The 19,020-nt window shown below is 44.8% G+C and overlaps 1 protein-coding gene across 1 annotated transcript in view; it reads left to right on the top strand.

The window, feature by feature from the left end:
- The window catches only part of ERICH1 (glutamate rich 1), a 140,904-nt gene extending 126,776 nt beyond the window's left edge, over positions 1-14,128 (top strand). Inside the window, exons 7-8 of the mRNA XM_045011934.1 lie at positions 12,067-12,147; positions 13,595-14,128. Coding sequence (XP_044867869.1) covers positions 12,067-12,147; positions 13,595-13,741 — 228 coding nt within the window. The 3' untranslated portion in view covers positions 13,742-14,128. The remainder of the gene's footprint in view (positions 1-12,066; positions 12,148-13,594) is intronic.
- Positions 14,129-19,020: the final 4,892 nt, after the last annotated feature.

Here is a 19,020-nt window from a genome sequence, read left to right as displayed (position 1 = left end):
GCAGAATCCATCCCAGTCACTAGAATAAAAGTAGCATTGGGAAAAAAAGCCACCTCCTGTCATATGATCCTTAAAATGCATGAAATTTAAAGCTCTGCTAATAATGGGCCAGCTGCTGAAGATCTTTGCTGGTTTTATACAGGCTTTCCTTAGGGAAGACTCCTGTTAACTTGATACTTTATTTTGAAAGTAGCCGTCACATTATACAGAGTGACATAGTGACAGGCAAGGAATCACTATCAGACCTAAAAAAATGGATATTTTTGCTAAAATAAGATTAGTCAAATAGGACTTTTTATGCATATATATACAGAACATACATCGAAACTCTGTATACTATGCGTATACTTCTGTCTTGCACCCAGAAATATCAGAAGGGTTAGAATGGCAGTCTTCAGTAAATTCAGCCCCCTTTTTTTTGGCAAATATAAAGAGGGCTCTGCAGGGCTGGCAGAGGAGATCCAGAAAAAGCTCTACCACCATTCTGACAGCTGGGAGTTAGTGAGAGAGAAGCCCTTGGGCCATCCCCCACCACAGTCACTCCCCATGGTGGTATTAACTTGCATTTGTAGCTTTGAACTTAATTCCTAAAACTATCTACATACAGCACCAAAATACAGCTATTTGGCAGTCACTGTGTGGACCTGATGCCGCACAGCAATGCAGAAGGAGAAAGTTTGATCAAAGACATCTTGGCTGCATCCCAGTCTTCGAGATAGTGCCAGGAGACCTTTCTTGTACACAGCAGATGGGACCTCAGATTTTTCAATCCAACCTGAAATCATGGATCTCAGTTTTTCTGCTGTATCTTAGAAGGATGAAGGGCATGCAGAAATATCTGCTGTAAGAAATGGATCAATAAACAATGATGACTTTCAGCAAAGTTTGAAAAGTATTTACATATTTTGTTGAATATCTTAACTGATATAATTGATAGCTGTTAGTGTTTAAGACTGCCTCTCATGTATATACATCTGCTTTGCCCTTTTCTGGGTTTATGCTGAAGTTTCTCGTACAAACATTTAATAATTTCAAGTTGTCTAATCACATTTTCTTGTTTGTTTTAAAGTGCCATATTTTCTCACTAGTGTCTTGCTATAGAGTGAAAACTGTGTCAAGTTTATAGGAATATCCTGCTAAAAATACTGGATCTGAGTCTGCTTTCAGTGTTTGGTGTAAATCAGGGATAACACCACTGAAATCAATGAGGATACACTGATTTTATGTCAGTGCAAAGTGAGGGGAGAACCAGGCTCACTTTAAAAAAGAAGGCTGATGGACTGAGCCTTTGTTGCTGAACTTCAAACCAGTGGCTCTAGGGAATCTAGGATTTAGTGAAGGAATCTGCCAATGTAGTGGCCAGGAAGAAAGAGAAGAGAGATCATTGCTATTTTTAACTCAGATATATGGAGGTGAAGGCCCTTTTTAATCCAGGAGCACAGGAGAAGCCATCAGTGCCAGTTTTCCTACCGAGGGTTGCCTTCTTGAAATATGTGAGTGGACTAGAGACTGCAACTAATTTAATATTCTCACATACCACCACATGGTGGCCAAAACTCAGTAGTGAAGGCCTCCATTGGAATGAATGATTGATGTTCCAAGGACTTAATTCCCATGCATTCATTTCTTTGATTCCTGGCTCTTAAGTTCTAGTTCTCCATGTATGTGCATCCACATCAATCTATGTATCTACTCAGACCCATCCATTTGAGGCCTGATACTGCTCCAGCTGAAGTCAATGGGAAAATCCACATTGATTTGAATATCAGAGGGGTAGCCGTGTTAGTCTGGTTCTGTAGAAGCAGCAAAGAATCCTGTGGCACCTTATAGACTAACAGACGTTTTGCAGCATGAGCTATCGTGGGTGAATACCCACTATAGACTAACAGACGTTTTGCAGCATGAGCTCATGCAAAACATCTGTTAGTCTATAAGGTGCCACAGGATTCTTTGCTGCTTCTATTGATTTGAATGGGAGCAAGACTGGACTCCAAAGAAAAATTCTATATACTTCCAAAGGGATGCAGTTCTTCTGCCTGATGATTTAGAGTGCAAGCTTTTTTGTGCAGGGATCATGGCTTCTTTTGTGTTTGTACAGAAGCTAGCACATTGTATGCTGCCAGAAACAACTACTACTACTAAGAAAGGAGGCTGCCCTTGCTGTTTTTATAGTACAGATTCTATTGTCAAACGCATCTCTGTGTGTTCAGTGACTTTAGAGTTGCATTCCGTTTCAGCTGGTTTTTCCACTTATAATGGGAAGACGGGCCTGAGCCAAAGTCCACTGACATCAACAGGAGTTTTTCCATTCACTTCAGTGCCCTCGAATCAGGCCCTAAACATTTTCCAGTAATATATATGGGTAAACTGAGTTTCATGGGGCTGTATTCACAAAGGAACTTAGGTGTTGTGATTGCCAGGCATCACAGTGCCCAGCTAGTCACTGGGATTCACAAAGCCTGAATTAGCCTAGACTCCCTGTACAATAAATGGGGAGAGATAGGTGCCTAAGAATGAGATTCACATAAGCCAGCATGTTAGGTGTCTCCTTGCCAAAGCTAGCCAATGGGGGATGCCAAGGCAAGGGGTGTGTACTAAGTCCCACCCCTTAGAGCCTAAGCGTGGGCTGCAGGGAAGTGTCTCCCTCTGGCTGGGATTCTTAGCTGCAAACCCTCTCTTGGCATTGGGTGCCTATGCTGGTTTTGCAAGAAACTGAGGAGGGGGAGGCCCTTCCTCATAATTTCTAGCCCATTGGTTAGGGTGCTTACCTGGGATGTGGGAGACCCCTGCTTCAGGTGCCCTCTCCACCTGAGAGGGAGAAGGGATTTGACCAGAGATGTGCCCCCTCTTAGGGGCTTGCCCTAACCACTGGGCTATAGAATACTCTGGTTTGTTGCAGGGGAGGCTGCTCCACTGTGGCTAAATAATGAAATAATCATTGAGCCATACAGAGATCATGAGTGATTCGGCACTCACCTGGGACCTGGGAGCCCCAGAAACCAGTCACCCTGCTCCAATAACTTTTGTCTTAATTATTTAGCCACAGTGAATGAGGAGAGACAGCCCATCTCCATGAGAGGGATGGGGCTTAGCACACACCTCTTAGCTTTGGCATCTCCCATTGACTAGCTTAGGAAAAGCATCGTCTAGCCTGCTAGCTTTTGTGTATCCCATTCGTAGGTGCCTGTCATTCCTCATTCATTCTATAGGTGCCCAACGCAGACTTTGTGAATCCCAGTGATTTTCAAGGTGCCTAAATATTAGGCTTATCTAAGATCATGGTCTTACTGTGGGACTAGGAATAATAAAGCCCAAGACTCTGGGCTCCCAGTCTCCCAGCTGTAAGGAATATAGCAGGCACCCTGGATCTGATTCTGCCCTCAGTTACATTTTTGTAAATCAAAAGTAACTCCACTGAAGTCAATTAAGTTAAACTGGTGTAAAATTGTTGTGAATGTGTTTTGTGGGCCATATCATCAGCAAGTGATCCTCCTTCATAGAAATCTGGAGGCTTGTCTACACAGAGCAGCAATGTGCACTAGAGGGGTTTAATTTCTGAAGCACACTAATGTGTTGCACATTCATCATCATCATCATCATTGGCGGTCCCTCGATTTGAGGATGATCTCTACCACAGATTTACATACAGATCCTGAGATGACTCAGGAGTCTGATCCTGGAACTACAGATCCACCCAGAGTAGGTACAGAGATTTCCTGGTGGGTCAGCTGCCTGCTGAGAGAAAGTTCTCTCTTTTTCTTTCCTCTCTCTCTCTTTTCAGCTTCAAGGGCAAGGTGCTTCTCCTTGAAGTGGGCCACTGCTTGATGGAGGATGTGGCACCATTGAGGTCGGTTGGTGGCTTGCTCCTCTCTGCTTGTGATGTCCACATTAGTTTTCTTGAGAAACGCTTTCAGTGTGTCTTTGTAGCATTTCCTCTGACCACCATGTGATCTCTGACCATGGGTGAGCTGAGACTACAGCACTTGTTTTGGGAGGCGAGAGTCTGGCATCTGCACACAATGTCCAGCCCAGCAAAGTTGGTGCATGAGGATCACTGCTTCAATGCTGGTGACATTGGCTTCATTGAGGAGGCTGGCGTTAGTGCAGCGATCTTCCCACTTGATTGGAAGGATCGTCCAGGGGCATCGTTGGTGGTACCTCTCCAGACTCTTGAGGTGCTGTCAATAGGTCACCCAGGTTTTGCATCCAAAAAAGAATGTAGGAATAATAATTGTTTTATAGACCTGTATCTTGGTGTCGTGCTATAGGTCACGGTCTGTGAAAAAGCGTTGGAGCAATTTCCCAAAGGAAGCACTTGCATGCTGGATCTCACTGTCGATTTTTGCATTTTGAGAACGTTGGCTACCGAGGTAGCAGAAGTGCTCGATTGTCTCCAAAGTCTGTCCCTCGATGGTGATTTGTGGTAGGTCATGTGCAAGGCCTGAGGCAGGCTGTTGGAGCACTTTAGTCTTCTCAATATTGAGTGAGAATCCTAGGCTTTGGTAAGCTTGTGCAAAAAAACCCAGTGTGACCTAATCCTCTTAAACCGATTACTTCCCCTTGCTGAGGAAATATTGCTGAAATCTCAGTGCAGTTTTAGACCATTCCACAGGATAACTGCCAAATCCAGGAAAAGTCTTGGGAGCAAAATCAAGATCTGTATATGGCCTTCATCGATTTGACAAAAGCCTTCAAGTCCATCAATCATGAAGCCCAGTGGAAGGTGCTGGCTAGATTTGGCTGGCCTCTAAAATATATTAAGGTCCTAAGGCTTCTTCATGATCAGATGACTGCCACCGTTCTCTGTGATGGCCTGGAGACGGACCCTTTCATCATAAAAACTTGGATTAAGCAAGGATGTGTTATTGCCCCAACACTGTTCTCCATTTTTAAGCAGTCATTGTTGTCCTCATTAAAGACCACCTCCCCAATGGAGTTGACATCAATACAGAATGGATAGGCAGCTTTTTAATCTTCGATGTCTCTGCTCAAAGTCTAAAGTCCTCAGGGCATCCATTACTGATCTTCAGTATGCTGATGACTGTGCCATCCTCACGCACAATGAGAATATTGCACTCTAGCTTTCTTCTGGTGTGAACTAAAGGTTCCCTCAATTGCTTATGTAATCGACTTGGGCTTTATACTGTTTCAATCAGTACTGCCTTAAAGTGCACCAGGGAACGTCCAGTGTGCACCAGCAGAGCCTACATGGACCAATTAGTGTGCAACACATTAGTGCACCTTAGAAATCACACTCCTGTAGTGCACATTGTTCTTCTGTATAGACATGCCCTTAGTTAAGCATCTGCTGAAAAGTAAATGAATTATGATAATTCTTGATAACTGGTGTCATTCTGGAATACCTAATGCAAAATAGTTGGAAGGAGATACATTTCATCATTTTGCTGTATTTAAGTGATGAATATTTCTTTACTAAGCATAAGATTTCAATATTCAAGGACAGATTATGCTAAAATAGAGAGATCCTCAGCTGTTGTAAATTAGCCTAGTTCCATGGAGTATTTCACATCCTTAGTTGTTGTAAATTTGTGTAGCTTCATTGTGTTCATTGGAGCTATGCTGATTTGCACCAGCTGAGGATCTGGCACTGTGATTGTGTGTGTGTGTTGTGGCAAACTCAGGCCAATTAGCTACCTGGAGAGGGGTAACAATTAGCCAGGAAGGCTTAGCCAGCAAAATAAGGTTCAGCTGGGGCAGGGGTTGGGAAGAAACTAATCAGGTTCAGCTGGCCCCAGTTGCTAGAGACCTTTTTAAACCCTCCCTGACAAGGAAGCCAGGGGGGAAGGAGGACGAGAGAAGCAGGGCAGCTGCCAGCAAGGAGGGACAGCTGAACTCTGAGACTCGCTGCAGGACGGAGGGCATTCTCCCCAGGGGGGAAAAGAAACTAGAACTAGGAGGCTGGCTGAGAAGGAATCAGCCCGGCCTTGGGAGATTGAGAAGGGTTTTTTTCCCTTGTGCCTAGCCTGTGCCTCTGAAGCTAGGACGGACTGAGCTAACAAGCAGAGGGGCAGGTATTTTGCCACACATGGTGTCAGGAGTGGGATCGCCCAGTGAGTGAGGCTCCATGGCAAGCCGTAACTGGGCAGGGTGAAGACCACAAAAAAAAAAAAAAAAAAAAATTCTCCTTCTAATATGGAGAATGTGCTGAAGGCACTGATGCAGGCCACTGCGGCCCAACAAGAGGCCACCCGAGTGCAGGTGGCTGCCCAGCGGGAGTCCGTACGGGTGCAACAGGAGACCAACCAGCTGTTGATGAGCCAGGCAGCCCAAGATCGAGCAAACCTGACCGAGGTAGTGAATCAGTTGAAGGCCCTGACCACGATGACGCAGGGGGCCCAGGGGACCCGACCGCTACGGGCAAGCAACTACTTGCAGAAGATGATACCAGAGGACGATGTAGAGGCATATCTCCTCGCGTTCGAGAGGACGGCTGGGCGGGAGGCCTGGCCACAGGACCAGTGGGCCGGTCTGCTGGCTCCATTTCTATGCGGGGAGGCCCAGAAAGCCTACTTTGACATGCCCGCGGAAGCAGCCATGGATTACTCTCGGCTGAAGGCGGAGATCCTGGCGAGGGCAGGCCTGACGCCTGCCATAAGGGCCCAGCGCTTCCATGAGTGGAAGTACCGGGAGGACAAACCCCCGAGGTCCCAGCTATTCGATCTGATACACCTTGCTCGGAAGTGGCTCCGCCCCGAGGCCCATGGTCCGGAGAAGGTATTAGAACTACTGGTATTGGACAGATACATGAGAGGGTTGCCGCCGGACATACGGGGGTGGGTCTGCCAAAACGACCCCTCCTCTTATGATGATCTGGTTGCTCTCGTGGAGAGACACTTGGCAGCCCAAGAACTATCTCGGACCCCCGGGGGAGGGAGGCGCCAATATCAGAGGCCAGCCTCTACGCCGAGGCCCCCTTTCGCCCTAGCCCCGGGCCGGAAAATGGAGGGGAGGCAGGAGGTGAAGGAACCACCGGCAGGCCCGGAAAGACTGGAGGACTGGGGAAGAAGGGCTCCGGGAATGCGTCCCGGCAGCCCGAAAAATAGGGGGCTGCCCAAGGGGGGATACCGATGTTATGCCTGTGGTGAACTAGGGCACATTGCTGCCCAATGCCCTAACCTTGGGGAGCCTATGCAGTGCGAACTAGGGGAAATAGGGGGACCGTGCGGGCTAATCAGTCTGGTCGGGGACACGATGGTCCCTCATAGATACACTCGGCCCGTTAAGCTGAACGGGATAGGGACCACAGCATTAATAGACTCAGGCAGAGCAATTACGCTGGTCTCTGGGAGGCTGGTCAAGCCGGGCCAACTATCCCAGGCCCCGCGCTCGGGAATATCCTGTGTACATGGGGATGTCGGCTACTACCCGACCGTCCCTGTACGCATTGAGGTGCTCGGAAACCCCACCGAGGTGACGGTAGGAGTCGTTCCGAAACTCCCTTACCCTGTCCTTATCGGACGGGACTTCCCGGGATTTGATGGCCTACTCCCCGGGAAAGAGGAGGAAGGGTGGGAGAACCCTGGGGGCCCAGGGGCGGCCCAGATGGGGGACCCTCTCCCCGCTTTCCACGAGTTTGGCCAGGACGTGTTCTCCCCACCGGGGAAGCCCAGGAAACCTCGGAGGGAACGGAGGGCCGACAAAAGGAGGGGGACGAGGATCCTGACCCGGTACCTGACGCCTACATTGGTGGGGGAAAGAAGGGGCGCAGCTGACAGCGGGGCCAGGCCCGCCGACTCCAGCCCATTTGTTGGGCCGGGTTCCCCGAAGGCTATCTCTGAGGGAGAGGGGGAGGAGGACCCCCCCGAAATGGGGCCCATAGGGGCCGCACGTGGGACTTTTGGTCAGGATCAGGCCAATGATCCCCTATACCATAACATTTTTAAAGAAGTAGTCGAGGTGAACGGGGTCCCGGTGGAGGGAAGAGCTAAGGGACCAGGACCGTACTACATGATTAAAAAGGATTTGCTGTATAGAGTAGTCCGGGTCCAAGAGCGAGTCATCGAACAACTCTTGGTCCCCCCGAAGCATCAACGGTAATGGACCTCGCCCACAGTCATCTGTTCGGGGCCCATCTAGGGATGGATAAGACCCTCGACCGGGTTCTACAGAGGTTTTTTTGGCCTGGCATTTATGCAGCCGTCCGGCAGTATTGTTCCTCCTGTCCGGAGTGCCAACTACATGGGCCCCGACCATGCTTGCGGGCCCCTCTGGTCCCTCTACCAATCATTGAGACCCCGTTCGAGCGTATAGCTATGGACATAGTGGGGCCACTAGAAAAGTCAGCCCGGGGCCATCGGTACATCCTAGTAGTATTGGATTATGCCACCCGATACCCCGAGGCCATCCCCCTGCGGAATACCTTGTCCAAGTCCATAGCCAAAGAATTAGTCCAGATATTCTCCAGAGTAGGGATACCTAGGGAGATCCTGACAGACCAAGGGACCCCCTTTGTTTCCAAGCTGATGAAGGACTTGTGCGACCTGCTCCACATACGGACCCTCCGAACGTCGGTCTACCACCCCCAGACCGATGGCCTCGTTGAGCGCTTTAACAAGACGTTGAAAAACATGTTGCGGAAGGTGATCAGCTGCGATGGAAAAGACTGGGACACCCTGCTACCATACGTGCTGTTTGCCGTCCGGGAAGTCCCTCAGGCCTCCACGGGATTCTCCCCCTTCGAGCTGTTATATGGTCGGCACCCCAGGGGCATACTGGACCTGGCTAAAGAAGACTGGGAAGAGCAGCCAAACCCGGGGAGAAACATTGTGGAACATGTGCTACAAATGAGAGACCGAATCGCCAGGGTCACCCCCCTAGTACGCGAACACATGGAGAAGGCCCAAGGGGCACAACGGACCTACTACAACCGTCAAGCAAAGGCCCGGAAGTTCCAGGTGGGGGACCGGGTGATGGTGCTCCTACCCACGGCAGAGAGCAAGCTCCTGGCCAGATGGCAGGGACCCTATGAGGTAATTGAGGCGGTAGGGGAAGTTAACTACAAGGTCCGGCAGCCAGGTCGCCGGAAGCTGGAGCAGATCTATCACATAAATCTGCTGAAACCCTGGCAGGATAGAGAAACCCTGGTAACGGGGTTGGGGGCGCCACCCCCTAAAGACGATCGGCCCAACCAGGTGGGAATATCCCGGGAGCTGACCCCAGAACAACGATCCGAGGCGGTCAGCCTGGTCGAACGCAACCAAGACGTGTTCTTGGAGAAGCCCGGTCGAACTACGGAAGTGCACCATCACATCTTCACAGAGCCCGGGGTGAAGGTGCACGTCAAGCCATACCGGATCCCGGAGGCCAAAAGAGAGGAAATTCGGAAAGAGGTCAGGAAGATGCTGGCCCTAGGGGTTATTGAAGAGTCTCATAGCCAGTGGTCCAGTCCTGTGGTTCTGGTGCCAAAGCCAGACGGCAGTATGAGGTTCTGCAACGACTTCCGCAAGCTGAACGAGGTATCCCGGTTTGACGCCTACCCCTTACCCAGGATCGACGAACTGATCGACAGATTAGGAAAGGCCCGGTTCATGTCTACCCTGGACCTTACCAAGGGCTATTGGCAGATCCCCCTGGCGAAGACCGACAAGGAGAAGACGGCCTTTGCAACCCCGGAAGGACTATATCAATACACCGTTCTTCCCTTTGGATTACATGGGGCCCCCGCTACCTTCCAGCGGCTAATGGATAAGCTGTTACGGACCCATAGGGAGTACGCTGCTGCCTATCTTGATGATGTCATCATATATAGCCCCGACTGGGAGACGCATCTCGGAAAGGTAGAGGCAGTATTAGATACCCTGAGAAGGGCCGGGCTGACCGCGAACCCCTCCAAGTGTTCGATCGGGTTAGCTGAAGCCAAATACCTGGGGTATGTAGTGGGGAGGGGCGTGGTGAGGCCCCAGCTCAACAAGCTAGACGCCATATTGAAGTGGCCCCGGCCACTGCGGAAGAAGCAGGTCCGAGCGTTCCTGGGACTCGTGGGGTACTATAGGCGGTTCATTCCCCACTTTGCCACCAGGGCATGCCCCTTAACGGACCTGACCAGGGCTCGGGGCCCGGACATAGTGAAATGGTCTGCTGCAGCCGAAGCCGCTTTTGTGTATCTACGAACGGCCCTCTGCACGGACCCTGTCCTAGTAGCCCCAGACTGGGGGCAGGAGTTCGTCCTACAGACGGACGCCTCGGAAGTAGGCCTGGGGGCAGTGCTTTCCCAAATGGTCGGAGATGACGAACACCCCGTCCTCTACCTCAGTAGAAAGCTCCTGCCTAGAGAACGGAAGTACGCCATCGTGGAGAAGGAATGTCTGGCGGTAAAGTGGGCCGTAGAAAGCCTCCGCTATTATTTACTGGGACGGAGATTTGCCCTAGTCACGGGCCATGCCCCGTTGCAATGGATGCACCAGAACAAAGACAAGAACGCGCGAGTGACGAGATGGTTCCTGTCGCTTCAGCCCTTCCACTTCACGGTTCGGCACCGGTCCGGGTCTCAACATGGCAATGCGGATGGCCTGTCAAGGGTACATTGTTTTCCGACCCAAGTGGCCCAACCCCATAGTGTTGAGCGGGGGGGGGGATATGTGGCAAACTCAGGCCAATTAGCTACCTGGAGAGGGGTAACAATTAGCCAGGAAGGCTTAGCCAGCAAAATAAGGTTCAGCTGGGGCAGGGGTTGGGAAGAAACTAATCAGGTTCAGCTGGCCCCAGTTGCTAGAGACCTTTTTAAACCCTCCCTGACAAGGAAGCCAGGGGGGAAGGAGGACGAGAGAAGCAGGGCAGCTGCCAGCAAGGAGGGACAGCTGAACTCTGAGACTCGCTGCAGGACGGAGGGCATTCTCCCCAGGGGGGAAAAGAAACTAGAACTAGGAGGCTGGCTGAGAAGGAATCAGCCCGGCCTTGGGAGATTGAGAAGGGTTTTTTTCCCTTGTGCCTAGCCTGTGCCTCTGAAGCTAGGACGGACTGAGCTAACAAGCAGAGGGGCAGGTATTTTGCCACAGTGTGTATATATATATAAATATGAATATAAAAATATTTGAGGGTAAATTCTGCCTTGCCCTTATTCATGGGGCACAAATTGATGTAAGGGATCTTCCCCATACTTACCACAGTCTAGCCCTGAATATTTCTATTTACAGAAAGGAAAATTAATTATAAAAGACCAGATTCTGCCACCCTTACTCACATAGAGTAGCACCTTACCCCATGAGTAAGAAGGGCAGCATTGGGACCAAAGTCACTACGGTAGATGGCATCCACAGTTAAGAGAAAATGTATTTGTATTATTATTATTAATTTGCATTTGTATTTTAAAATTAATTGAAAATGTTAGCCAAGTGATGGGGACCCACTTCCATGAGTTAAGGATGTAGCAGTAGAAAAAGGGACCATACCTATGCTGCGTACAGAATATAATGGAATACACATAGAAAAGAAACAGCCTACTTCTAAGTGTCTACTCAAATTTGTATAACCCTAATATAGTACATCCTTTTAAGTTGGATCATGGCTAAATTAAACTGACTACATAGTAAACTGCCATTCAGATACAAATATATGTACATAAGATATTAAATCAGTAGAATCCAATTTGCTTTGTCACTGCACAATGCTTCAATGACCTCCTTCTTTATCTCAAATACTATTTATTATACAGGCTTAGGGTCTTTTGTTTTAAAGCAGGGCAACTGTTCCTTTCTGTTCCTAATGAGCTTCGGACATATCTAAAGAGTTTTCCAATATTGCAGACATACCTAGCCCCAGGCATGATAGTTAAGGCCTTCTGCCAACACCTAAGCTTTACAGATGGATCACATGTGACAGCTTATGCAATTGACTTGGGCTTTATATACTAGTAGGACACAGGCATGTAAAGGGCTTATGGAAAGAACTGCACCAGGTCAGGAAAAATGTACTCGTCCGTCTAATATTGCTTCTCAAAGTGCTTTGGCATTATAACAAACCAAATTTGATTTAATCTTTTATTTCATTAAGATGTCATCTTGTAAAGAAACCCCCCGAGTTTAGTACCACTGTGTCCTAAAATTTTAGGAACTGAAACTCCACAAAAACTCTGGTAAAATGGTTATTCGTCTGCGGAGGATCACTCCTGGGTATATAAGATTATTGCAGGTATGAAAATTCTCTCTTCTTCCTTTCTCTTTTAATTAGAACTTTGAAATACTGATATCTGTCTTGCTCAAAGGGATTCTAGTTCATAACATCATGTGACCAACCCAAGAGAACATTGGCTTCTGCTGGGTTAACTTTCAGAAGAACTCATAGAAGTCTTAATCAAGCATCTGCTGAAAAGTAAATGAGTTATGATAATGCTTGATAATTGGTGTCATTCTGGAATACCTAATGCAGAATATTTGGAAGAAGATACATTTTAAGTTTTTAATGTATTTAAATGATGAATATTTCTGAGTGAAGCTTTAAATGGCAATAACTTAGTGTATTTGAGACAGTAGGAAAATGCTAACAACAAAGAGAATGGCAGCATTCCAAAACAGCTAAAACAGATCATTAATTAAACATGCCTACCTAATTTGGTGATTTGGATGAAGAAATCTGGAACAATTATGAGCTCCGGAAGTAAAGTACATGAAGAAATAATTCTGCTAATATAGAAAATGTCTTTAAATAAGTTTAATACTTGGGAATTAAATATCAATATAAAGGAGATTGTGAATAAAGGCTGTTGGGGCAACCTCCTTAACTCAGTTCATATCTTGGTATTTGCAAAACTTATAACATCTGTAGGCAATATAACACACGTATCCAAAAGCATGAAATATTGTAGCTTACGGACAGTATGGTTGAGCTCAGGATGCTGTTGCGATCTTAACATAGAATTTCTTTCCTGTTTGCCTCTTATTGTGATATCTTTATATAGCAATTTTTGTGTTGAAATCTTTCTTTTTACATGTTAAAGTATCCTGTTGTCTATGACATTTATCAGGATTAGAGCAGCAAGCTCTCAGTCAAGCATCCATACTATAACTATGGTCTGGGAGCAAAATCCTGGCTCCACTGAATGAGGGTTTTGCCACTAATTTCAATGGGGCCAGGATTTCGCCCTGGGTGAACAGGGAAAAGAGTAAAAGAAATAAATACCTGAACGGTGCTTAAACAATATTAAATGTTACAAATGTTGCCACTGGAAAGATACGCAGTACATTTTAACTTATGATTGATGTTCCAAGGACTTAATTAATTAATTCCCATGCATTCATTTCTTTGATTCCTAAGAAGATGTATGTACCAGTCAACACCAGTCAGCTATAGTCTCCATTCCTTATTCAGACTTTCAGTAAAGAATTAATGTCTAACATTCAAGAAAGTGAGATTGCAATAGTAGCTGCCTTGTAGAAGGGGAGAAATCTTAATATTTCTCAGTACAATGAGGTTTTGCCTGATGATATTTTTCAGCAGAAAGCAGAGTCGTGCCACATTAAATAATGTGAAGTTGGGGTGGGGGCGGACGAGAGGGACGACTGTCTTGGAAGTTGTAATGAGCTACCTTAGTATCAAACTCAGAAGAATTGGCATATAACTTGTCCTGGTTTTCCCATAGACTCAAGCTGCTGGAAAAATTGTTATCAACACAACAGACATATTGATGCAACGTACAGCTTTGCTCCTAGGAATGTTTGGGATCAGTATATCTGGTTATAGCACACGCCGGCTAACTCAAGAGAAGAGACTCCCCTTGACCCTTTAAACCGATGGAACATGATCCAAGAAATAAAAGTTTATGTCAATAGAGCTGATGAATTATTTGTCTCTCCATTATCAGCTTGGAGGTCATGAGACACTTTTCAATCTTGATTTTTAAATGCAAGCTGGAAAAGATAGAAGAAGGGTTGTAGATCTCACAGGCAAAAAGATAAAATAAAATAAAATAAAAAAAGACTAATGATTTGGGGAAGATTTGCAAGCAAGATGGAGCGTTTGTAAATGTGATGGATTTCTGTCAATATGCAGTATGTACATTGAGAGAAATGTGAACGTATGAAGTACAATTAAAATCAGAATAAGTGCAAACAGATTGATGGGGGTGCTATGCTCAATTAGGGTCACCTTGTTACTGCTTCTGCAAATCATCAACAATACAAAGCCTTATTTTGAAAGGGAGGGTTGGAAGCAATATATTTTTCATGACAAACAAATAGCAAAACACATCCCATGGACGGTTGGCACTGTTTTATATATATAGCTATGAGTATTACAGAATTTGCAGGCTCTACCGTCTAATATCGCATGTTACATCTACAATCCTTTGGTTAGCTTTGTCTGGAAATGTTTATACAAAAATATATTCAGATATTCCAGTGTAATAAACAAAAAAATGCTGCAGATTATATACTGTGCATATGGTCTGAGAAAGGAAGGATAATGCCAAAGCAAATATATGAAGGTCTTTATTGGTGTTTTATGTCTTGATATGATTTTTTTAAGTCTGGTTTCCTTTTGTGTATGTGGCTGTGTAGCTTTTGAAATTTTCTATTCTAGAAGGGATCAGTACAAATAAAGAATTGTCTCTTGTGCAGAGTTCAACCTGTCTGATCACATTCCTCTGCTTAGCCTGTTGATCCACAGCACATATTCTGATTAAAATAGAATTGGAGTTTGTGCTTTTCCCCTCCCCAATTTCTGTTTCTGTACAATTTTATTTAATGAGCATTTTACTCAGGCAAGCTCTATAACTATTATTCATTTTGATTTAACTGTTTCAGAGATTTTGTGCAAACATAGCTTTGTAGGCACTTTTCTGTATGTAGTTAGTATTTAAACTCTTGTGTTCTAACCTAATAACCAAACGTAATACTATTTTTCTTTTTTCAGTGTTGAAAATTATTTCTTCTGTCAACAATATTTATAGTCTACCACTAAGGGGCATCCTACACAGCTGAATATTTTCAGGTCTCAAGATTGTTCACTGGAACATTATAAATAACAGAGAGATTCAGATTTAAACGCTGCTATGCTATTTTTGTTTTTTTGTTTGTTTGTTTTCCAGTAACATGTGTGATTAAATTCAAGCAAATTAGAAAATGAGGTTTTAGCGGGTCGTTTTCCGACAAATTACCTAGCATCTGCTATCACTTTGTTTCTACTTAAAATATAAAATGGTGGGGTGGAATAGTCTATCTTTTGCCTTCACTTGTGAGGCAGTAGAGAAAACTTCAATCTTTAGGCAAAAATAAAAGTAATAGTGCGTTTGGAAAATATTTAATCATGTCAGACCTCTCATCTATCTCTGAGAGATTCGGTACATTGATTGTTACACAAAATGTCTGTATTTCTTATGACTTTCTAATCAATGTACATTACATTGATCAGCTGTATTTTTGTACTGTATCCTGTTTGCCATTCATTCAGCTCATGTGCAAAGGTGAATATAAGATAACTGGATGTTACCACTTCCACTAACTGTGTTAAAATAAAAGCTTTTGCCTAGATAAGTGTATCATATATTGGACCTGCTTTTAAGTAGAACTAACACAACAAAATAAGATGCTCAGTAGATATACTACAACTGTATAAAATGGCTGAAATGCAGCTATAATTTCAAAGTTATGAAACTCATGAGGAATGTGTGTTCTTTTTCTCAACATTTGCTTTTAATAATGTTACCAGATTTATTTGGTGCTGATAAAAGCGATGGATTGACTGCACTGGCGATAGGCAAGTATAGTGTGGGGAGATTTGACATAAGCATGTGTCTCTAGAACGTCAACAATATCCAGCCATAGGCAATTTATGTGACCACAAAGTTAATTTTACTATAATCCAAAGTCTCTAGCAGTGAAAAATTAGGGTTGTAGGCAGGCTTAATTTTCAGCATGTTCTTAGGTCCCAATGAGGTAAAAGAGATTTAAGCATATGCTAAAGTGCCTTGCTGAATCATGGTATTAATATGCTGATCTCCTTGCCTCTCCTTGGACCTCCAAAGAGAAACATTTGTGTTTTCAACATCTTCACCTTTTTAGTGTATATGACTTTAAATTTGAAAATCTTGGCGATTCAGCGATTCATCAGCAATTTAACACAGAGCAAAAGTGTTGAGTGCTTGTAAGTTAAAGCTGCTTACTTAATACTGTAAAGCTTTTTAGAAACAACAGAGATGTATTTAATTTGGCACATAATTTGTTAGTTTTGAGACAATATATGCCAGGAATTACTTTTTATCTTCCCTCGCTGTGTGAAAATATTTAAATAGCAGCGCTGTATGAATAAACACTAGGCCTTGCTCACTAATGTGTGTTAAAAGCTGCTTCACAGAATTTATCTCTTGTTTTTATTAACTCTCAAAGTCAGGCACATCTAAATGAATGTCTCTTGATGCCAAACAATCTTTAACTAAACTAATCCACTTTGGTCGGCAATAACTTCTCAAGTCTGCATTACAGCTTGATGGTTCAAGTTAATTATTATATTCTACCAGCAGCAACCTCAGAAGATTTTGTAGCTGTTTAGTTTGCACGCATAAGTGTATCTCTTAAAGTCAAATGAAATGAAAATGTTAAATAGTAAATCAAATATTTTCATTATTCTTCTCATCAGACAGAGATACTGAGATTGGGAAGGGATCCTGTGAAGAAATACACTGGGACTGGTTTTGAGCTATTTGAGATAAATGTTGTAGCGCACGTATATCAAAGAATGTCCGGAAATCCAGTATAGAGACTTGAATAATGTGTTTTACTAATGACTTGTGTGTTTATATCTTCTAACATAATAATTCTCAAACTCCTCCGTATCTGGGCCAGGACAAAATATATCTGAATATATCTTCTAACATAATAATGGGCCAGGACAAAACCACCAACTCATCCCAGCTAGCTGGGATCTAGCTCTCCTTTGGCAATATGGGAAGGGCAGTATAGTTGCAACTTCCCTGGTACCACTTCACAAACCCCAACCCCCCCACCTCGGGTCACAACCTCAAGGTTGAGAATCCCTGCACTAAAATAATGCTATCTATAGAGACGCTTGGATAGAACAGTAGCTATGCTAGTACTTTGCTAGAAAATATGGGGTGATAGAATCATAGAATATTAGGGTTGGAAGAGACCTCAGGAGGTCATCTAGTCCAACCCCCTGCTCAAAGCAGGACCAACCCCAACTAAATCATCCCAGCCAGGGCTTTGTCAAGCTGGGCCTTAAAAACCTCTAAGGAAGGAGATTCCATCACCGCCCTAGGTAACCCATTCCATTACTTCACCACTCTCCTCATTAAATAGTGTTTCCTAATATCCAACCTAAACCTCCCCCACTGCAACCTGAGAGCATTACTCCTTGTTCTGTCATCAGGTACCACTGAGGACAGCCTAGCTCTATCCTCTTTGGACCCCCCTTCAAGTAGTTGAAGGCTGCTATCAAATCCCTCCTCACTCTTCTCTTCTGCAGACTAAATAAGCCCAGTTCCCTCAGCCTCACCCCATAAGTCATGTACCCCAGCCCCCTAATCATTTTCATTGCCCTCCGTGGACTCTCTCCAAATTGTCCACACCCCTTCTGTAGTTGGGGGACAAACACTGGATGCAATACTCCAGGTGTGGCCTCACCAGTGCCGAATAGAGTGGAATAATCACTTCCCTTGATCTGCTGGCAATGCTCCTACTAATGCAGCCCAATATGCTGTCAGCCTTCTTGGCAACAAGGGCACACTGTTGACTCATATCCAGCTTCTCGTCCACTGTAATCCCCAGGTCCTTTTCTGCAGAACTGCTGCTTAGCAAGTCGGTCCCCAGCCTGTAGCTGTGCATGGGATTCTTCCTTCCTAAGTGCAGGACTCTGCACTTGTCCTTGTTGAACCTCATCAGATTTCTTTTGGCCCAATTTGTCTGGTACTTCAAAAGATTGCTGTGGTTGTGTATCTGTGGCAAACAAAGTTGTGAAATATTTGATCTTGCTTCTATTGAAGTATTTGTATTACTTTAATGGGAGGAAGATTGGGCCCCACGAATCCAGAGATTGGCTAGGGGACTACATAGAGACTGAGGGGAAAAGCAATGGAGGTTTTGGAGTCACAGGATATAATTTATGTAAACAGCTTGTTAAAATGCATGCACCATAGAACAAATATGCTGAAAACTCAGGAAAGGTAATGAAAAAGATTACTTCAAAGGGACTCCGTGTGGACTCAGGGGCCTAACTATGTGGAACAATTTGCCTAAATGACCTAAATGATGAACAAATGTGGGAAGAGAACTCAGAAAAAGTATTTCCTGAACTATGAATTCATTGAAAACAAATTCATAATATTCACAACATCTGTAACTATGATTGTTTCAGTTAGACTCCACAATACTCAAATAATAATCCTCATAAAGCTTAAATGGGAAAGTACATGTTTCCTTCCCTGAATTATGTGTATGTTTTCACTATGGAGAAGAGGTGCTGCAGATTGAATAATAAAATCACTTGTCTAAGATATTTCCTCCAAACACTGTAGGATTTTAGACTCTGAAAAATTGGTATCAAGTTTCTAATTAAAAAATGAAAAGCCACGAGGGAGATTTTATCTCTATGTCAGATGCTTCACTTTTGTAACTGTATTGATAACACTACAGTTGCCCCAGGGATGATGATGACCCAGAGAGTCCACACAGTTAGTAAACAAGGATGCAGTATTGTCTAGTAGATAGGGCATTGGCCTAGGAGTCAGGAGAGCTGCATTCTAATTCCAGTTATGCCAGTGATCTGTGGCGTGGCCTTGAGCAAGTCACTTCACCTCTCTGTTACGTCTCCCCCTTTTTTTCTTGTCTGTATAGTCTATACGTTTTTCAGGGAAGGGATTTCTCTCTCTCTGTGTGTTTATTCAGTGCCTAGCATAGTAGAACTCTCATCTTGGTTGGGGCCTATAAGGTGTAACTGAAATGCTGCTATTACTACTAATAATAATAATAAAAAGGATGCCCAGGTTAATACAGACTTTTTCTGTGCAGAAACTTGCCTTAAAAAATATACCTTTGCATGTCATCATCTGCACTG

Source organism: Mauremys mutica, chromosome 3, assembly GCF_020497125.1.
Source record: "Mauremys mutica isolate MM-2020 ecotype Southern chromosome 3, ASM2049712v1, whole genome shotgun sequence".
Classification (NCBI taxonomy): Eukaryota; Metazoa; Chordata; order Testudines; family Geoemydidae; genus Mauremys; species Mauremys mutica.
Note: the sequence above shows the minus strand (reverse complement) of the source record. Positions and strands in the feature narration are given on the sequence as shown.